Here is an 18792-nt window from a genome sequence, read left to right on the forward strand (position 1 = left end):
AGAATTGTCAGCCAGCTCTTTCTAATTGGACATTTTATTCAGCAGAAAATTTCTCACACTATTGCAGATTTTGTAGGAAAGATCAATTTAGGATTAAAGTAAAAGTTCATAATTTTATTGCAAACTAACTTTCTGATGAGAGTTGCTGAATTAAGGGGAAAGATAACACACAGCGTTGCTTAAATGGACACTGCAGCCCCGAGAACACAATCAGCAATATATCCAGAATATTAAAGTCCAGCCCAGTTATAGGGTTATTAACATCAGCAGAATCAAACCCCAACTGTCAGAATGAACATGGTTCAGTCGGGATGTGATTAACAGCAGTAATAACAGCAGATTCCAACCCCTGCAGTCACTTGTGAACTCGCTGGTGTGTCAGCAGGGTGGATGACTGAGTAAATCCCTTCCCACACTCAGAGCACGTGAATGGCCTCTCCCCAGTGTGAACTCGCTGGTGTCTCAGCAGGACGGATGAACAAGTGAATCCCTTCCCACACACGGAGCAGGTGAACGGCCTCTCCCCAATGTGAACTCGCTGGTGTTTCAGCAGGTTGGATGAACAAGTGAATCGCTTCCCACACTCAGCGCAGGTGAACGGCCTCTCCCCAGTGTGAACTCGCTGGTGATTTACAAGGTCATTTGACACATTGAATCCTTTCCCACACTCAGGGCAGGTGAATGGCCTCTCCCCAGTGTGAACTCGCTGGTGTGTCAGCAGGTCGGATGATTGAGTGAATCCGTTTCCACACTCAGTGCAGATGAATGGCCTCTCCCCAGTGTGAACTCGCTGGTTTTTCAGCAGGTTGGATGAAGAAGTGAAACCCTTCCCACACTCAGAGCAGGTGAACGGACTCTCCCCAGTGTGAACTCGCTGGTGATTTACAAGGTCGTGTGACACATTGAATCCCTTCCCACACACGGAGCAGGTGAATGGCCTCTCCCCAGTGTGAACTCGCTGGTGTTTCAGCAGAGTGGATGACTGAGTAAATCCCTTCCCACACTCAGTGCAGATGAATGGCCTCTCCCCAGTGTTAACTCGCTGGTGTTTCAGCAGGTTGGATGAACAAGTGAATCCCTTCCCACACTCAGGGCAGGTGAATGGCCTCTCCCCAGTGTGAACTCGCTGGTGTATCAGCAGGCTGGATGACGTGGTGAATCCTTTCCCACAGTCGGAGCAGGTGAACGGCCTCTCCCCAGTGTGAACTCGCTGGTGTGTCATCAGGTCAGATGACTGAGTGAATCCCTTCCCACACTCGGAGCAGGTGAATGGCCTCTCCCCAGGGTGACTGCGGCGATGGAATTTCAGCTTAGACGGTGATCCGAATAGCTTCCCATAGTCACCACATTTCCACGGTTTCTCCTTGGTGCGGGTATCCTTGTGACTCTCCATGGTTGGACGATGGGTTGATGCCTCGCACACGCACACAACACGTTTACAATTTCTCCGTGCTGTGAATGGTGCGATGTTTTTTCATGCTGTGCAATTGGTTAAAGCTCTTTCCACAGGCAGTGCACTTGAACATTCTCACTCGCGTGTGTGTGTCTCTGTGCTTTTCCAGTCACACTGATGTTTGAAATCTTTTCCCACAAACAGAACAGACAAACATTTCTCCTTCCACTTTCAAAGACCGATGATATTCAGGTCCTGATGAATCGACTGACTCCGTCAGATCTTAACATGATGTTTGGTTTGCGTTTCCTGTCTGAAAATCTCCCCTTCTAATATTCTGTAAAAGGAGATAATAAAACTCATCGCTGTCAGTATAAGACAGAGGTTCAGGATAGACACATCTAGTTTCCATGGAACATTCTTTCCTTTCTTGTTCTTCCAAAGCTGTAAATCCCTGTCCCACACATTGTCCCTCCTGCTGTGCTGAAATCCAAAGAATCGCACATATCTACACTGTTTCTCCTCCATTCCCAGTTTTCACCACCAATTCTGGCTGGGTTCATGTCTACACTCTCTGGTTCCTCTCCCTCCCCACCCCTGAAGGTGCTGAGTCTGGCTGCATTAAGTTCCACATTCTCTAGTTTCCCTCCCTCTCTTCCCCTAAAAGTGCTGAGTCTGGCTTTGAGGAACAGGGTGGATGAAGGGGACCACTGGATGTGGTGTATTTGGACTTCCAGAAGGTATTTGACAAGGTACCACATAAAAGATGACTGCACAAGATAAAAGATCATGGGGTTGGGGGTAATATTTTCGCATGGATAGAGAATTGGCTAACTAACAGAAAACAGAGAGTCAGGATAAATTCTCGGGTTGGCAATCAGTAACTAGTGGTGTGCCGCAGGAATCAGTGTTGGGACCCCAACTATTTACAATTTATATTAACGACTTGGATGAAGGGACCGAGTGTAATGTAGCTAAGGTGGGAGGAAAAGCAATGTGTTAGCAGGACACAAAAAACCTGCAAAACGACATAGACAGGCTCAGTGAGTGGGCAAAAATTTGACAGATGGAGTATAATGTTGGAAAGTGTGAGGTTATGCACTTCGGCAGAAAAAAATGTGAAGAGCAAGTTATTATTTAAATGGAAAAAAATTTGCAGTACAACGGGACCTGGGGGGTCCTGCTGCATGAAACACAAAAGGTTCGTATGCAGGTACAGCAAGTGAACAGGAAGGCCAATGGTATCTTGGCCTTTATTCGAAAGGGATGGAGTATAAAAGCAGGGAAGTCTTACTACAGTTATACGGGGTATTGGTGAGGCCACACCAAGAATACTGCGGACAGTTTTGGTTTCCATATCTAAGAAAGAATATACTTGCTTTGGCGGCAGTTCAGAGAAGATTCACGAGGTTGATTCCAGAGATGAGGGGGTTGACCTATGAGGAAAGGTTGAGTGGTTTGGGCTTCTGCTCATTGGAATTCAGACGAATGAGAGGTGATCTTATCGAAACGTATAAGATTATGAGGGAGCTTGACAAGGTGGATGCAGAGAGGATGTTTCCACTGATAGGGGAAACTAGAACAAGGGGCATAATCTTAGAATAAGGGGCCGCACATTTAAAACTGAGATAAGGAGGAATGTCTTCCCTCAAAGGGTTGTAAATCTGTGCCATCTGCTGCATCAGAGAGCTGTGGAAGCTGGCTCATTGAATAAATTTAAGACACTGGTTGCCGTCCCTCTCCTCTCTTGATGGAGCTGACTCTGGCTGGGTTCAGTTCTACACTCACTGGTTCCCCTGCCTCTCCTCCACTGAAGGTGCTGACTCTGTCTGGTTATAGTTCTACACTCACTGCTTCCCCTCCCTCCCCTCCCCTGAAGGTGCTAACTCTGACTGTGTTCAATTCTACACTCACTGAATCCCCTCTCTCTCCTCCCCTGAAGGGGCTGACTCTGGCTGGGTTCAGTTCTACACTCACTGGTTCCCCTCCCTCTCCTCCACTGAAGGTGCTGACTCTGACTGGGTACAGTTCTACACTCACTGGTTCCCCTCATTCCCCTCCCCTGATGGTGCTGACTCTGGTTGGGTTCATTTCTACACTCACTGGTTCCTCTCCTGATGGTGCTGACTCTGACATTGTTCAATTTTACACTCACTGGATCCCCTCCCTCTCCTCCCCTGAAGGTGCTGACTCTAGCTGGGTTCAATTTTACACTCACTGGTTCCCCTACCCTCTCCTCCCCTGATGGTGCTGACACTGTCTGAACACAGTTCTACACTCACTGGTTCCCTTCCCTCTCCTCCCCTGATAGTGCTGACTCTGTCTGGGTTCAGTTCTGCACTCACTGGTTCTCCTCCCTCTCCTCCACTGAAGGTGCTGACTCTGTCTGGGTACAGTTCTACACTCACTGGTTCCCTTCCCTCTCCTCCCCTGACAGTGCTGACTCTGGCTGGGTTCAGTTCTCCACTCACTGGTTCCCCTCCCTCCCCTGATGGTGCTGACTCTGGCTGGATTTAATTCTACAATTACTGGTTTCCTCTCCCTCATCTCCTCTGAAGTGCTGGCTGTCATCGATCTGGTCCTGTGTAATGAGATAGGATTAATAATCAATCTCCGAATAAAGGACCCCCTTGGAATGATCATAGCATGGTTGAATTTCAAATTGAAATGGAGGGCGAGAAAATTGGATCTCAAACCAGCGTTCCAAGCTTAAATGATGGAGATTACAAAGATATGAGGGAAGATTTGGCTAAAGTGGATTGGGAAAATACATTAAAATGTAGGACAGTTGATGAACAGTGGCGTCCATTTAAGGAAATATTTCGCAACTCTCAAGAAAAATATATTGCAGTGAGGAGGAAAATGTGTAAAATAAAAGATATCCATCCGTGGCTAACTAAAGAAATAAAGGGCATACAAAGTCACAAAAACTGTTGGGAGGACAGAAGATTGGGAAGCTTTTAAAAGCCAGCAAAGAATGACTAAAAAAATGATTAAGAAAGGGAAGATAGACTATGAAAGTAAACTAGCACGAAATATAAAAACAAATAGCAAGAGTTTCTACAGGTATATCAAAAGTAAAAGAGTGGCTAAAGTAAATTTTGGTCCCTTAGAGGACGAAATCAGGGAATCAGTGATGGGGAACATGCAGATGGCAGAAAATCTGAAAATATATTTTGTCTTAGTCTTTATGGTTGAGGACACCAAACATATCCCTACAGTGGATAGTCAAGGGGCTATAGCGGGGGAAGGAACTTACCACAATCACAAAGGAGGTGATATTCGGAATAAAGGCGGACAAGTCCCCTGGACCTGATGCCTTACATCCTAGAATCTTAAGAGAAGTGGCTGCAGAGATAGTGGATGCATTGTTTGTAATCTACCAACGTTCCCTGGATTCTGGGGCGCTCCCAGCAGATTGGAAAACTGCAAATGTAATGCCCCTATTTAAAAAAGGAGGCAGACAAAAAGCAGGAAACTATAGACCATTCGTCTAACATCTGTAGTTGGGAAAATCCTTGAGTTCAATATTAAGGAAGCAGTGGCGGATCATTCGGAAAAGCATGATCCGATCAAGCAGAGTCAGCATGGTTTTATGAAAGGGAAATCATGTTTGACAAATTTGCTGGAGTTCTTTGAAGATATAACAAGCAGGGTCGATAAGGGGCAACCAGTTAATGTGGTGTATTTGGATTTCTAAAAGGCATTCGATAAGGGGCCACATGAGAGGTTAGTGCACAAGATAAAAGCTCACAGGGTTGAGGGTAATATATTAGCATGGATAGAAGATTGGCTAACTAACAGAAAACAGAGTCGGGATAAATGGGTCATTTTCCGCTTGGCAAACAGTGACTAGTGGGATGCCGCAGGGATCGGTGCTGGGTACCCAACTATTTACATTCTATATTAATGACTTGGATGAAGGGACCGAGTGTTATGTAGCCAAGTTTGCTGACTACACAAATATGGGTGGCAAAGCAAATCTGCAAAGGGATATAGACAGGCTAAGTGAGTGGGCAAAAACTGACAGATGGAGTATAATGTGGGAAAATGTGAGGTTATTCAATTTGGCAGAAATAATAGAAAAGCAAATTATAATTTAAATCGAGAAATATTGTAAAGTGCCTGCAGTACAGAGGGACCTGGCGGTCCTTCTGCATGAAACAAAAAAGTTAGTGTGCAGGTACAGCAAGTAATCAGGAAAGCAAATGGAATGTTGGCCTTTATTGCAAAGGGGATAGAGTAGAAACATAGAAAATAGGTGCAGGAGTAGGCCATTCGGCCCTTCGAGCCTGCACCGCCATTCAATGAGTTCATGGCTGAGCAGGTAAATTCAGCAGCCCATTCCTGCTTTCTCACCATACCCCTTGATCCCCCTAGTAGTAAGGACGATATATAACTCCTTTTTGAGTATATTTAGTGAAATGGTCCCAACAACCTTCTGTGGAAGAGAATTCCACAGGTTCACCACTCTCTGGGTGAAGAAGTTTGTCCTCATCTCGGTCCTAAATGGCAAACCCTTATCCTTAGACTGTCACCCCTGGTTCTGGACTTCCCCAACATTGGGAACATTCTTCCTGCATCTAACATGTCTAAACCCATCAGAATTCTAAACGTTTCTATGAGATCCCCTCTCATTCTTCTGAAATCCAATGAATACAAGCCCAGTTGATCCAGTCTTTCCGGATATGTCAGTCCCGCCTTCCCTGGAATCAGTCTGGTGAACCTTCGCTGCACTCCGTCAATAGCAAGAATGTCCTTCCTCAAGTTAGGAGACCAAAACTCTACACAATACTTCAGGTGTGGCCTCACCAAGGCCCAGTACAACTGCAGCAACATCTACCTGCCCCTGTACTCAAATCCCCTCACTATGAAGGACAACATGCCATTTGCTTTATTAAATGCCTGATGTACCTGCATGTCAACCTTCAATGACTGATGTACCATGACACCCAGGTCTCGTTGCACCTCCCCTTTTCCTAATCTGTCACCATTCAGATAATAGTCTATCTCTCTGTTTTTACCACCAGTGTGGATAACCTCACAGTATAAAAGCAGATAAGTCCTGCTACAACTGTACATGGATTTGGTGTTGCCACACCTGGAGTACTGCGTACGGTTTTGGTCTCCGCATTTAAGAAAGGATATACTTGCATTAGAGGCGGGTCAGAGAAGGTCACTGGGTTGATTCCGGAGATGAGTGGGTTGACTTATGAGGATCGGTGGAGTTGGTTGGGCCTATACACATTAGCGTTCAGAAGAACGAGGGGTGATCTTATTGAAACTTATAAGATTATGAGGGGGCTCGACAAGGTGGATGTAGAGAGGACATTTCCACTCATCAGGGAACCAAAAACTAGCGGACATAGTCTCAGAATAAGGGGTCACCCATTTAAAACTGAGATGAGGAGAAATTTCTTCTCTGATGGTTGGAAATCCATGGAACTCTCTGCCCCAAAGAGCTGTGGAAGTTGGGTCATTGAATATATTTAAGTTGAAGATAGACACATTTTTAAGCGATACGGGAGTAAAGGGTTATGGGGTGCGGACAGGGTAGTGGAGCCGAGTCCATGATCGGATCAGCCATGACCTTATTGAAGGGGGAGCAGGCTCGAGGGGCCAAATGGCCTACTGCTGCTCCTATTTTTTATGGTCTAACCTGTTTCCCCTCCACTCCCAGTTTTCACCACCGATTCTGGCTGCGTTCAGTTCGATACTTACTGGTTCCCCTCCCTCTCCTCCCCTGAAGGTGCTGACACTGGCTGGGATCAGTTCTAAACTCACTGTTTCTCCTCTCTCCCATCAATATGCTGACTGTGGCTGGGATCAGTTCCACACTCGCTGGTTCCCCTCTCCTCGCCTGAAGACGCTGACTCTGTCTGGGTTCAGTTCCACAGTCACTGGTATCCCCTCCCCTGAAGGTGTTGACTCTCAGTTCTCTTTACTCACTTCGTCCCTGCACAAAGATGGCCACGCATGCGCTGTGCTACTCACGGAATCATGATAGCAGAGCACTGAATCTGCCTTCCTACACCAAGATGGCCGCCGTTAGCCTGGGCCTCTGATCGGTAGAAAACCAGAAGCTGCAACCACCGATATTCCGGTAAATATTCCGGGCTTGCGGCGGGCACCGGTTGTTTATGAAGCCTCCCCTGCTCCCCGCTGGTCAATTACTCCGCTCCGTACCGCTGAAAAAGACACTTCTGTAGAGCCTGTCCAAAACGTGTCTCCTCCTCCAAAGCCAGGCAGGGCCCGCGCCTGCGCATTGAGCTCCTGTAGTCTGGCTGCGACACATTCTCCCCCGCGGGGCACGCTGGGTAGATAAGACCATGAGACATTGGACCATGAGACATTGGAGCAGCCCCCCGAGGCTGCTCCCCATTCAATAAGATCATGGCTGATCTGATCATTGACTCAGCTCCACTTTCCTGCCTGCTCCCCAGAGCCCTTTACTCCCTTATCGCTCAAACATCTGTCTATCTCCGCCTTAAATATATTCAATGACCCAGCTTCCACAGCTCTTTGGGGCAGAGAATTCCATGGATTTCCAACTCTCTGAGAGAAGAAATTCCTCCTCAGCTCAGTTTTAAATGGGCTGAGGAGAAAGGCTGCATTTGTAAATAGAACAGGATTTACTGTGATTGCATTGGGCACTGAACCATATTCATTCTGGGAGCTTTTGTCTGTTTCTGATAATCTTAATAACCCCTATACCTGAGCTGAAAATTAATACCCTGTATAAAAGTTGAATAAATTATCTTTGTTTCAAAACAGCGTGTGGAATATTTGATTCCTCCATGATCAGAGGAGACCAATCGGTGTTCCATTTTAGTGCTTTTTCTGAAACTAACTTTTATCACTTCTCACCTACTTCACCTTCTATCATAACAAACCCAAAACTTGTTTCGTTTGAGTACATGAGTTGTGGTTGTAGTAGACTTAACGGCAGTGTCTCACTTTAAACACAGCTGAAATCCTTTGAATCACCCCGTTATTGAACTGTCTTTGATAAGATTTGAAATCCGTTACTTTCTGTGTCAATTAACCCAGTTTTGGATCCGATTGAATTTAAAAAACTCATCCACACATTTTACATGTGATAGCCTGTGAAATATTCTAATATTTGTAACTGTCTTTTCCACAAACTCCTTTCCCAAGCCACTGACTCCATCCCTCGCCCCAACTTCTTTCTGAGGCTTAACCAGACTGTTCACAGCCTTGGTGTCATGCTTAACCCTGAAATAACCTTTTGACCACATATCCACAACATAAATAAGATTGCCTATTTCCACTTCTGTAACATCGCCCGTCTTCGCCCCTGCCGCAACTCATCCACTGCTGAAGCCCTGATCCATGTCTTTGTTACTTCTGGTCTTGACTATTCCAATGCACTTCTCCCACATTCTACCCTACATAAACTAGAGTTGATCGAAATCTCGGCTGCCCATGTCCTAACAAGTCCAGCTCACCCATCACCCCTGTGCTCGCTGACCGACATTGGCTTCTGGTGAAGCAACGCCTTGATTTCAAAATTCGAATACTTATTTTCAACTCCCTCCATGGCCTCGCCCCTCCCTAGCTCTGTAAACTCCTCCAGCCCCACATCTGCTCCCCCCACATCCCGCCCATGAGATATCTGTCTTCCTGAGCATCCCTAATTCTAATTGTTCAACCATTGGTGGTTTTGTTTGCTGTACCTTCTGTTGCCCAGGCCCCAAGTTCTGGAATGCCCACCTTAAACCTTCCTGTCCAACGCGTGCTCAACGTGCCCTGGCAGATTTTGAATGGATAGTGTAGAGCAAATTTTTCTCTGTATCTAGTGGACAGTCTCAGAAAAAGGGGCCGCCAATTTAAAAATGAGATGAGGAGGAATTTATTTTCTCAGAAGGTTGTAAATCTGTGAATTTTCTACCCCAAAGAGCTGTGGAGGCTGGGTCATTGAATATATTTAAGGCCGTGATAGACAGATTTTTGAGTGATAAGTGAGTAAAGGGTTCTGGCGAGCGGGCAGGAAAGTGGAACTGACTCGGTTCAGACAAGCCATTGTCTTATTGAATAGGGAGCAGGCTCGGGGTCCGGGTTGCCCACTCCCGCTCCTATTTCTCATGGTCACCACCCCCCCGCGGAGACTGTTTTTTTTCCTTGTCTCTAATGGCCACTGATCATTATCCCACCATTCACACCCTATCCTGACTAATGTTGTTCTAACTCCTGCCAGTACCATTTGAATTCGGCCCATCCTCCCTGTTGTCTCTCTAATCTATCCTGCCTTCCCCCCTATCAGAGACCTTACCTGTTGTCCTTTCTCTCCCTCCCAGTGCTCCTTCAGGATCTGTTCTTTCCCAGCACTCTCCAGTTGTGACGGAGGCCCGCGGCCCCGCCCCCTCTGACGCTGCCCACAGATGCTGCCTGAGCCGCGGACACTTCCGGCATCTTCTGTTTGTGTCGCAAGAGACACTTTCCCTTCAGCACCGCGCGCCCTGGATTGTTCGCCGATTGATTGATTGATGCCGCGGCCCCGCCCCCCCCCGCCGCTGATTGGCGCGGAGCAGCGCGCGCTGGGTGGGCTGGTGCCCCGCGCCGCCTCGCCATTGGCTGCGGGCTGAGTTGGCGGTTTGTTGGCGGTTTGTTGGCGGGCTCCGCTCGCGGCCTTTCAACTCCGGGGCCCGTGTGAGGCGGGGCGGCATTGTGCGCAGGCGCGGGCCAGCCTATTGGCCGTGGATGGACGGACGTGTCGCCACCGCCGTGGAAGATGGAGGAGCGGCTCGAGCAGCGCACCCGGCCTCCCTGTGGACTCACGGACACGCGCGGGCAGCGAGATTTGGCCGCCGAGTCGGCGGGTGGCGGCTGCGGCGCACTTTCGGGTGTGGACGAGCCTCGTTTACTGTCGGGAGTTGCGGGGATTTCGGCCGCCATCTTTGGGCAGCGCAGAACTGGCCGCCGCAGGGAGCGACAGCAGCGGGGCTTCCTCGACGCCACAATGCTTGCCATTGACCCGCTGCAGGGCAGGGAGCATGCGTGGCGGCCATCTTACTGCAGGGCGGCCTTCAGGTGCAGGATGGGGACAAGTGAAATGAATACATGAGAACATCCGATATCGGAGATGCGTCGGCTTTTGGTCCCTCGAGCCTGCCGCCATTCAATAAGATGATGACTGCAGCATCTTTGTTGTTTCTCCTTGGAGCAGTGAAGGTGCAGGGCAGGTTTAACAGAGGTGCTCAAAATCAGGAACGCTTTAGATTGAGTCAGGGACCAGACTTATGTGTTCTGCTCACACAATCAGAGAATGGTTACAGCACGGAAGGCCATTCAGCCCATCCAGCCCTTGCTGGCTCCCAGCCTGTCCCACTGCCCCGCCCTTTCCTCCGGCCCTGCAAATGTTTTCTTTCAGATAATTATACAACTCCCTTTTGAAAGCAGTGATTGAGTCTGCCTCCACCACATTTTTCAGGCCGTGCATTCCAAATCGAACCACTTGCTGCATAAATAAGATTTTTCTTACATCACCTTTGGTTCTTCTGCCAATTCGCTCATGTACCAGCAGGTTGGATGAACGAGTGAATCCCTTCACATACACAGGGCAGTTGAACGGCCTCTCTCCATTGTCACGGCGTCGATGATTTTCCAGTGCAGAGGGGCAATTGAATCCCTTCCCACAATCCCCACATTTCCACGGTATCTCCGTGGTGCGGCTGTCCTTGTATCTCTCCAGGTTGGACGATCAGTTGAAGCCTGATCCACACACAGAACATGTGTACGGTTTCTCCCCACTGAGAATGGTCCGATGTTTCTTCAGTCTGTGTGATTGATTAAAGCTATTTTCACAGGCAGTGCACTGGGACACTCTCACTCGTGTGTGTGTGTGTCTCGTTCATCCCACCTACTGGTACACGAGCGAATTCACACTGGGGAGAAGCTGTTCAACTGTCCTGTGTGTAGTTTCTTTGTGTGCCTTACCTGCAGTCTACCAAAGAGTGCACCATCGGAGCAGGCCGGGGAGCAGAAGGAGCAGCATGTCGGCCTGGCCCAGTAGTCTCAACCGACCCTAGCCTGCGACCACCATAGGAGCAGGCCGGGGAGCAGAAAGAGAAGAATGGCAGCCTAGCCCAGCAGACTGAGCGGCCCCTGGCCTGCGAGCACCATCGGAGCAGGCCAGCGAGCGGAAGGAGCAGCGTGGGGGCGTACCACTCCAGGGAGCAGAATGTGCTGCAGCAGGTCAGCAATGGCCGTGAAAAGGGCCGTCACCAAGGTCCAGGTCAGTGATTGGAGCGTGGGCAGGTACAGCAGGAGCGGCGAGGTCGGGGTGAAGCAGCGGCGAGAGATTGTAGAGCGACGTGATCGGGGCCCAGGAGAAGCGCGAGTTCAGGGCCTAGAAGAGGCGATGACCCAGGTGCAGCATGGACCAGCCCACACTGCGATTTGTGTGCGCACGAGGTCCGTGCAGCAGAGCTGGTCTCCATTCGTCTTGATTTATCCTTGCCACTGGACCAAGACCTAGCACTGTCAAGGCCGTGTGCTGGCTGGCATGCAACGGTCACCACACATTAAACATTCCACGCACAGGCATCTTCCACCCTTCAAGATTTAGTTTGGACCTGGAATTTTAGGTCCTTCATTGAAACACGTGTAAACTTTTTAACATGGAAGCAAGTCATCCTCGATTCGAGGGACTGCCGATGATGATGATGATCTTCTGCCAATCACCATAAACCTGTCTCATCTGGTTCTCAACCCTTCTGCCAGCGGGAACAGTATCTCTCTATCTAATCTGTCTGGACCACTCATGATTTGGAACACCTCTGTCAACTCTGCTCTCAAACGTCTCTGCTCAAAGAAGAACAACCCCAGCTTCTCCAGTCTCTCCACGTAACTGAAGACCCTCATCTCATGAATCATTTTTGTCAATCTTTTCTGCACCCTCTCTCAGACCTTCACATCTTAATGTACGGTGCCCAGAATTGGACACAATGCTCCAATTGAGGCTGAACTAATGTTTTACAAACATTCATCATAACCTCCTTGCTTTTGTATGCCATGCCTCTGTGACGCACAGGATCCTGTAAATTTTTTAACTGCTTTCTCAACCTGTCCTGCCACCTGTAGCGATTTGTGTGCGTAAACCTGCTCACTGTTCATGCACCCCCTTTAGGATTGTACCCTTTAGTTTATGTTGCGTCTACTCGTTCGTTTATTCATGCGTCTCTAATTTTATTTCTTAACTCAGATTCACAGCTTCAATTTATTACCTTCTCTGAGACCCTCAACGTAATCTGGCACCATAATGTTGGCGAGTGGTGATTGATTGCTCAATCAACAGGAAGAGAGCTTCGAGATCGGTGTTGTAATGCTCATAATAAAGTAATGCAACTGAGTACTGTAGACAATGAGTATGTGTGATCTTAGCTCCTTTATTCAGACTGCAAAGTGTTGGTACAGTGTGGGAGGCCTGCTTATATGCAGTGCTCCCAAGGAATGCTGGGATCCAACTGGTAAGTCCTCAGGTGGCAGTATTATACAGGTTGCCTGGGGTTGCATACATGACATCACTCCCTTTAAAGTCAATAGTACTCTTATTTACAGGGTGAGCCAATTTGGGGCTTTTCACTTCCTTGTCGATCGTCTCGGTACAAATGCAGTTGTGGGTGAGTTGGTTGGTTCTTCGCTGCGCTGCTGGACAGCTGCCCTTGCCGGGCTGCTGGGGATGGTGAGTTCAGTTTCGTGGTCAACCATAATTTCGGTTGTCGCTTGTGTATATATTGGAGGGTCGAAGTTGGTGGTGTCCTCATCAGCTTGCTCGTGGCTGTTTGTGAATCGCAGTTTGGTTTGGTCCAAATGATTTCTGCACATTAGTCCATTGGCAAGTTTGACCTGAAACATCTGACTCCCTGCTTTGGCTATGACAGTGCCAGCAAACCATTTGGGATCATGTCCAAAATTGCGTACTAATACAGGGTATTGACTTCAATATCACGTGATAAGTCTGCATGATCATGGTACATGCTTCATTGATGCCACCTGTCCTCGACGTGATCATGGAGATCAGGGTGGACAAGAGAGAGAGCCTTGTTTTGAGCGCCCTTTTCATGAGCAGTTTGGCTGGCGGAACCCCGTGAGTGAGGGGGTCTGGTGCGGTAGCTGAGCAGGACTTGGGACAGGCGGATCTGCAGGGAGCCTTCCGATAAGCATTTCAAGCTTTGCTTGATGGTCTGGACTGCCCGTTCTGCCTGACCGTTGGATGTGGGCTTGAACGGAGCGGATGTGATGTACTTGATCGCATTGCGGGTCATGAATTCCTTGAATTCAGCACTGGTGATGAACGACCCATTGTCGCTGACAAGGACATCGGGCAGACCATGTGTGGCAAACATGGCTTGAAGGCTTTCGATGGTGGCAGTGGATGTGCTTACAGGCAATATTACACATTCAATCCATTTTTAAGCATCCACAACAACCAAAAACATTTTGTCAAGGAACGGGCCTGCAAAGTCATTGTGGATCCTCGACCATGGTTTGGAGGGCCATGACCACAAACGTAGCGGTGCCTCTTTGGTTGTATTGCTCAGTTGAGAGCAAATGTTGCATTGGCGCATGCATGACTCTAAGTCTGCGACGATACCGGGCCACCACGCATGGGGTCTGGTTATAGCTTTCATGATTACTATGCCTGGGTGGGTACGGTGTAGGTCGTGAATGAACATTTCCCTGCCTTTCTTCGGCAAAACCACGAGATTACCCCACAAAAGACAGTCCGCCTGTATGGACATTTCGTCGTTGCACCGCTGGAACGGCTTGATCTCTTCATGCATCTCCGCTGGGATGCTGGACCAGCTCCCATAGAGTACACCGTTTTTTACAAGGGACTGTAAAGGATCCTGGCTGGTCCAGGTCCTGATCTTGCGGGCGGTAACGGGTGACTTTTCATTTTCGAATGCATCTATCACCAAGAGCAAGTTGCAGGCTTTGCCATTTCCACCCCGGTGGTGGGCAATAGTAGCTGACTGAGAGCATCAGCGCATTTCTCTGTCTGGTCTGTGGCAGATTACATAGTTGTATGCAGGCAGCATAAGTGACCATGTTTGGATGCGGGCAGAGGCATTGGCATTAATCCCGTTGCTCTCTGAGAATAGCGATATGAGCGGCTTATGGTCAGTTTCCAGCTCAAACATGAGACGAAACAGATACTGGTGCATGTTTTTCACCCCGTAAATGCATGCCAGAGCTTCTTTTTCAATCATGCGATAGACCCTTTCGGCCTTGGACAAACTCTTGGATGCATAGGGAACCGGTTGCAATGTTCCCGATTTGTTAGCTTGTTGTGACACACACCCGATCCCGTATGAAGACGCATTGCAAGCTAGTACTAAGCGTTTACATGGGTTATACAAGACAACCAGTTTGTTGGAACATAACAGATTTCTGGCTTTCTCAAAAGCAGCCTCTTGTGATTTACCACATACCCAGTCATCTCCCTTGCGTAGTACATGTAGAGGTTCTAGCAAGGTGCTTAACCCAGGTATGAAATTACCAAAATAGTTGAGTAGTCCTCTGAACGATGGCAGCTCTGGCATGTTCTGTGGTCTCGACGCATTCTTGATGGACTCCGTCTTGATGTCGGTGGGTCTGATGTCATCTGCCGTAATTCTTCTCCCAAAGAACTCGACCTCTGTTGCCAGGTAAACACACTTTGCGCATTTCAACCTGAGTCCCACGGGACCTAGCCGAATTAGAACATCTTCCATGTTCTGCAAGTATTCGATGGTGTCCCGACCTGTGACCAGTACATCCTCCTGGAAAACCACGATGTGTGGAACCAACTGTAGCACACTTTCCATGTTCCTTTGGAAAATTGCTGCGGCCGATCAAATCTCACACGGGCACCTATTCGAGATGAACAGATCTTTGTGCGTGTTGATGCAGGTGAGGCCTTTCGAAGATTCCGCCAGCTCCTGCGTCATTGAGGCCGAGATCAGGTCCAACCTGGTGAACTTCTTTCCTCCAGCCAGAGTCACAAATAGGTCATCTGCTTTGGGTAGCGGGTTCTGGTACTGTAGTAAAAAACAGTTAATCGTTACATTCTAGTTCCCACAAATTCTGACCGTGCCGTCGCCTTTGAGAACCAGAAAAATAGGGCTGGCCCACTCATTGAGCTCTACGGGCGTGATGATGCCTTCTCACTGCAGCCTGTCCAGCTCAATTTCCACTTTCTCTCGCATCATATATGGTACCGCCCGTGCCTTTTGGTGGATGGGTTGTGTACCGGGAACCAAGTGGATCTGTCCCTTTGACCCCGAGAAACTTCCGATGCCTGGCTCAAACAATGACGGGAACTTGCTCAGAACCTGGGCACATGAGGCGTCATCAACGGACGAGAGCGCTCGGATGCTGTCCCAGTTCCAGCGGATTTTTCACAGCCAGCTTCTGCCGAACAGTGCGGGGCTATCTCCTGCTGCAATGCATAGTGGGAGTTCATGCACTGCTCCATCATAGGAGACTTTTACTGCTGCGCTGCCAATTACAGGGATCAGCTCTTTAGCGTAAGTTCTTACCTTGGTATGAATGGAGCTAATCTAGGGCCTGTGTGCCTTGTTGCACCACAGCCTGTCAAAGGCCTTTTTGCTCATGACAGAATGACTCGCACCCGTGTCCAGTTCCATGGATAGTGGAATTCCATTCAGTTTGACTTTTAGCATGATCGGTTGCCATTTCGTGGTGAAGGTATGTACCCCGTATACTTCTGCCACCTCAGTTCTAGTCTCTAGTTCAGCCTGATCCGCCATGGATCTGTTCTCCTCCGCATGGTGGTTTGCAGGGTTTGCAGCTCATCTGCACAGTGGCTGGAGGTGTCCCATTGTTCCACAGCCTTTGCACACATATTGTTTGAAGCGGCATTGATGGGCTCGATGATCACCTCCACAGCGCCAACAAGGGGTTAGGTCCTTGCATTAATGATTGATGGCAGACTCTGGGTCATCAGCGGACGTGCCGCCGCAGGCGTATACAATCTGCCATATCCATTTCTGCCTGAAAAGGACATTACTTTGTGTGCAGTGCTTGCCAAAACCTCTTTGTGCTGCGAATTTTTATAGTGTTATCGTTGGTGGCCATAAATGCCTGGGCTATCGTTATGGCTTTGCTCAGATTCGGTGTGTCAACAGTCAACAGTTTGTGAAGGATAACTTTATGGCCAATGCCAAGCACAAAAAAGTCTCTAAGCATTTGCTCAAGGAATCCTTCGAATTCCAATGTCCTGCAAGGCGCCTTAGTTCGGCGATGTAGCTTGCCACTTCCTGGCCTTCAGACCACTGACACGTGTAGAATTGATACCTTGCCATCAGAACGCTTTCCTTCGGATTTAGGTGCGTTCGGACCAGCGTACACAGTTCTTCATAGGATTTGGTTGTTGCTTTCACCGGAGCGAGAAGATTCTTCATGAGGCCAGAGGTTGTTGCCCGGCAGACGGTGAGGAGGATCACCCCTCGTTTGGCAGTGTTCTCATCGGCTTCTACTCATTGACTACAGAGTATTTGTCGAGTCACTCCATGAAGTCCTCTCAATCATCCCCTTCTGAGAATTTCTCCACGAGACCAACATTGTTCCGTAGTTGTTCGCGTGGTTGTTCATTATCTCGTTGCCAATTGTTATGCTCATAATAAAGTAATGCAACTGAGTACTGTAGACATAGAAACATAGAAAATAGGTGCAGGAGTAGGCCATTCGGCCCTTCGAGTCTGCACAACCATTCAATAAGATCATGGCTGATCATTCCTTCAGTACCCCTTTCCTGCTTTCTCTCCATACCCCTTGTTCCCTTTAGCCGTAAGGGCCATATCCAACTCCCTCTTAAATATATCCAGTGAACTGGCATCAACAATTATCTGCGGTAGGGAATTCCACAAGTTAACAACTCTATGGGTGAAGAAGTTTCTCCTCATATCAGTCATAAATGGCCTGCCCCTTATCCTAAATCTGGATCCCCTGGTTCTGGACATCCCCAACATTGGGAACATTCTTCCCGCATCTAAGCTGTCCAGTCCCATCAGAATCTTACATGTTTCTATGAGATCCCCTCATCCTTCTAAACTCCAGGGTATAAAGGCCCAGTTGACCCAGTCTCTCTTCATATGTCAGTCCAACCATCCCTGGAACCAGTCTGGTGAACCTTCGCTGCACTGCCTCAATAGCAAGAACGTCCTTCCTCAGATTAGGAGACCAAAACTGAACACAATATTCCTGGTGGAGCCTCACCAGGGCCCTGTACAACTGCAGTAAGACTTCCCTGCTCCTATACTAAAATCCCCTTGCTATGACGGCCAACATACCATTTGCCTTCTTCACAACATGCTGTACCTGCGTGCCAACTTTCACTGACTGAAGAACCATGACACCCAGGTCTCACTGCATCACCCCTTTTCCTAATCTGCCGCCATTCAGATAATATGCTGCCTTCGTGTTTTTGCCTGCAAAATGGATAACCTCACAGTTATCCACATTATACTGCATCTGCCATGTATTTGCCCACTCGCCTAACCTGTCCAAGTCACCCTGCCGCCTCTTAGCGTCCTCCTCGCAGCTCACACCGCCACCCAGTTTAGTGTCATCTGCAAACTTGGAGATTTTGCACTCAATTCCATCATTTAAATCATTAACATATATTGTAAAGAGCTGGGGTCCCAGCACTGAGCCCTGCGGCACTTTACCAATCACTGTCTGCTATTCTGAAAAGGACCCATTTATCCCGACTCTCTGCTTCCTGTCTGCCAATCAGTTCTCTATCCTCATCAGTACATTACCCACAATACCATGTGGTTTAATTTTGCACACCAATCTCTTCATTGGGACCTTGTCAAAGCCTTTTGAAATTCCAAACAGACCAAATCCACTGGTTCTCCCTTGTCCACTCTACTAGATACACCCTCAAAAAATTCCAGAAGATTTGTCAAGCATGATTTCCCTTTCATAAATCCATGCTGACTTGGACCAATCTATCACTGCATTCCAAATGCGCTGCTATTTGATCCTTAATGATTGATTCCAACATTTTGCCCAGTTCTGATGTCAGGCTAACCGGTCTATAACTACCCGTTTTCTCTCTGCCTCCTTTTTAAAAAAATGTGGTGTTCCATTAGCAATCTTCCAGTCCATAAAACTGATACAGAGTCGATAGATTGTTGGAAAATTACCAATGCATCCGCTATTTCTAGGGACACTTCCTTAATTACTCTGGGATGTAGACTATCAGGCCTTGGGGATTTATCGGCCTTCAATCCCGTCAATTTCCCAAACACTATTTCCCTCCTAATAAGGATATCCTTCAGTTCCTCCTTCTCTAGCCCCTCGGTCCGCTGGTACATCCGGAAGGTTATTTGTGTCTTCCTTTGTGAAGACAGAACCAAAGTATT

At 48.2% G+C, this 18792-nt stretch overlaps 1 protein-coding gene across 1 annotated transcript in view; it reads right to left on the reverse strand.

Annotated features, from left to right (window-relative positions):
- Positions 1-246: 246 nt before the first annotated feature.
- LOC139257944 (zinc finger protein 850-like) overlaps positions 247-18792 on the reverse strand; it is a gene marked incomplete at its 5' end in the record, with an annotated part of 812458 nt that continues 793912 nt past the window's right edge. The window contains one exon of the mRNA XM_070874689.1: positions 247-1274. Within this exon, the coding sequence (XP_070730790.1) occupies positions 356-1274 (919 nt within the window). The remainder of the gene's footprint in view (positions 1275-18792) is intronic.

This window comes from Pristiophorus japonicus, unplaced genomic scaffold, assembly GCF_044704955.1.
Source record: "Pristiophorus japonicus isolate sPriJap1 unplaced genomic scaffold, sPriJap1.hap1 HAP1_SCAFFOLD_94, whole genome shotgun sequence".
NCBI lineage: Eukaryota > Metazoa > Chordata > Chondrichthyes > Pristiophoridae > Pristiophorus > Pristiophorus japonicus.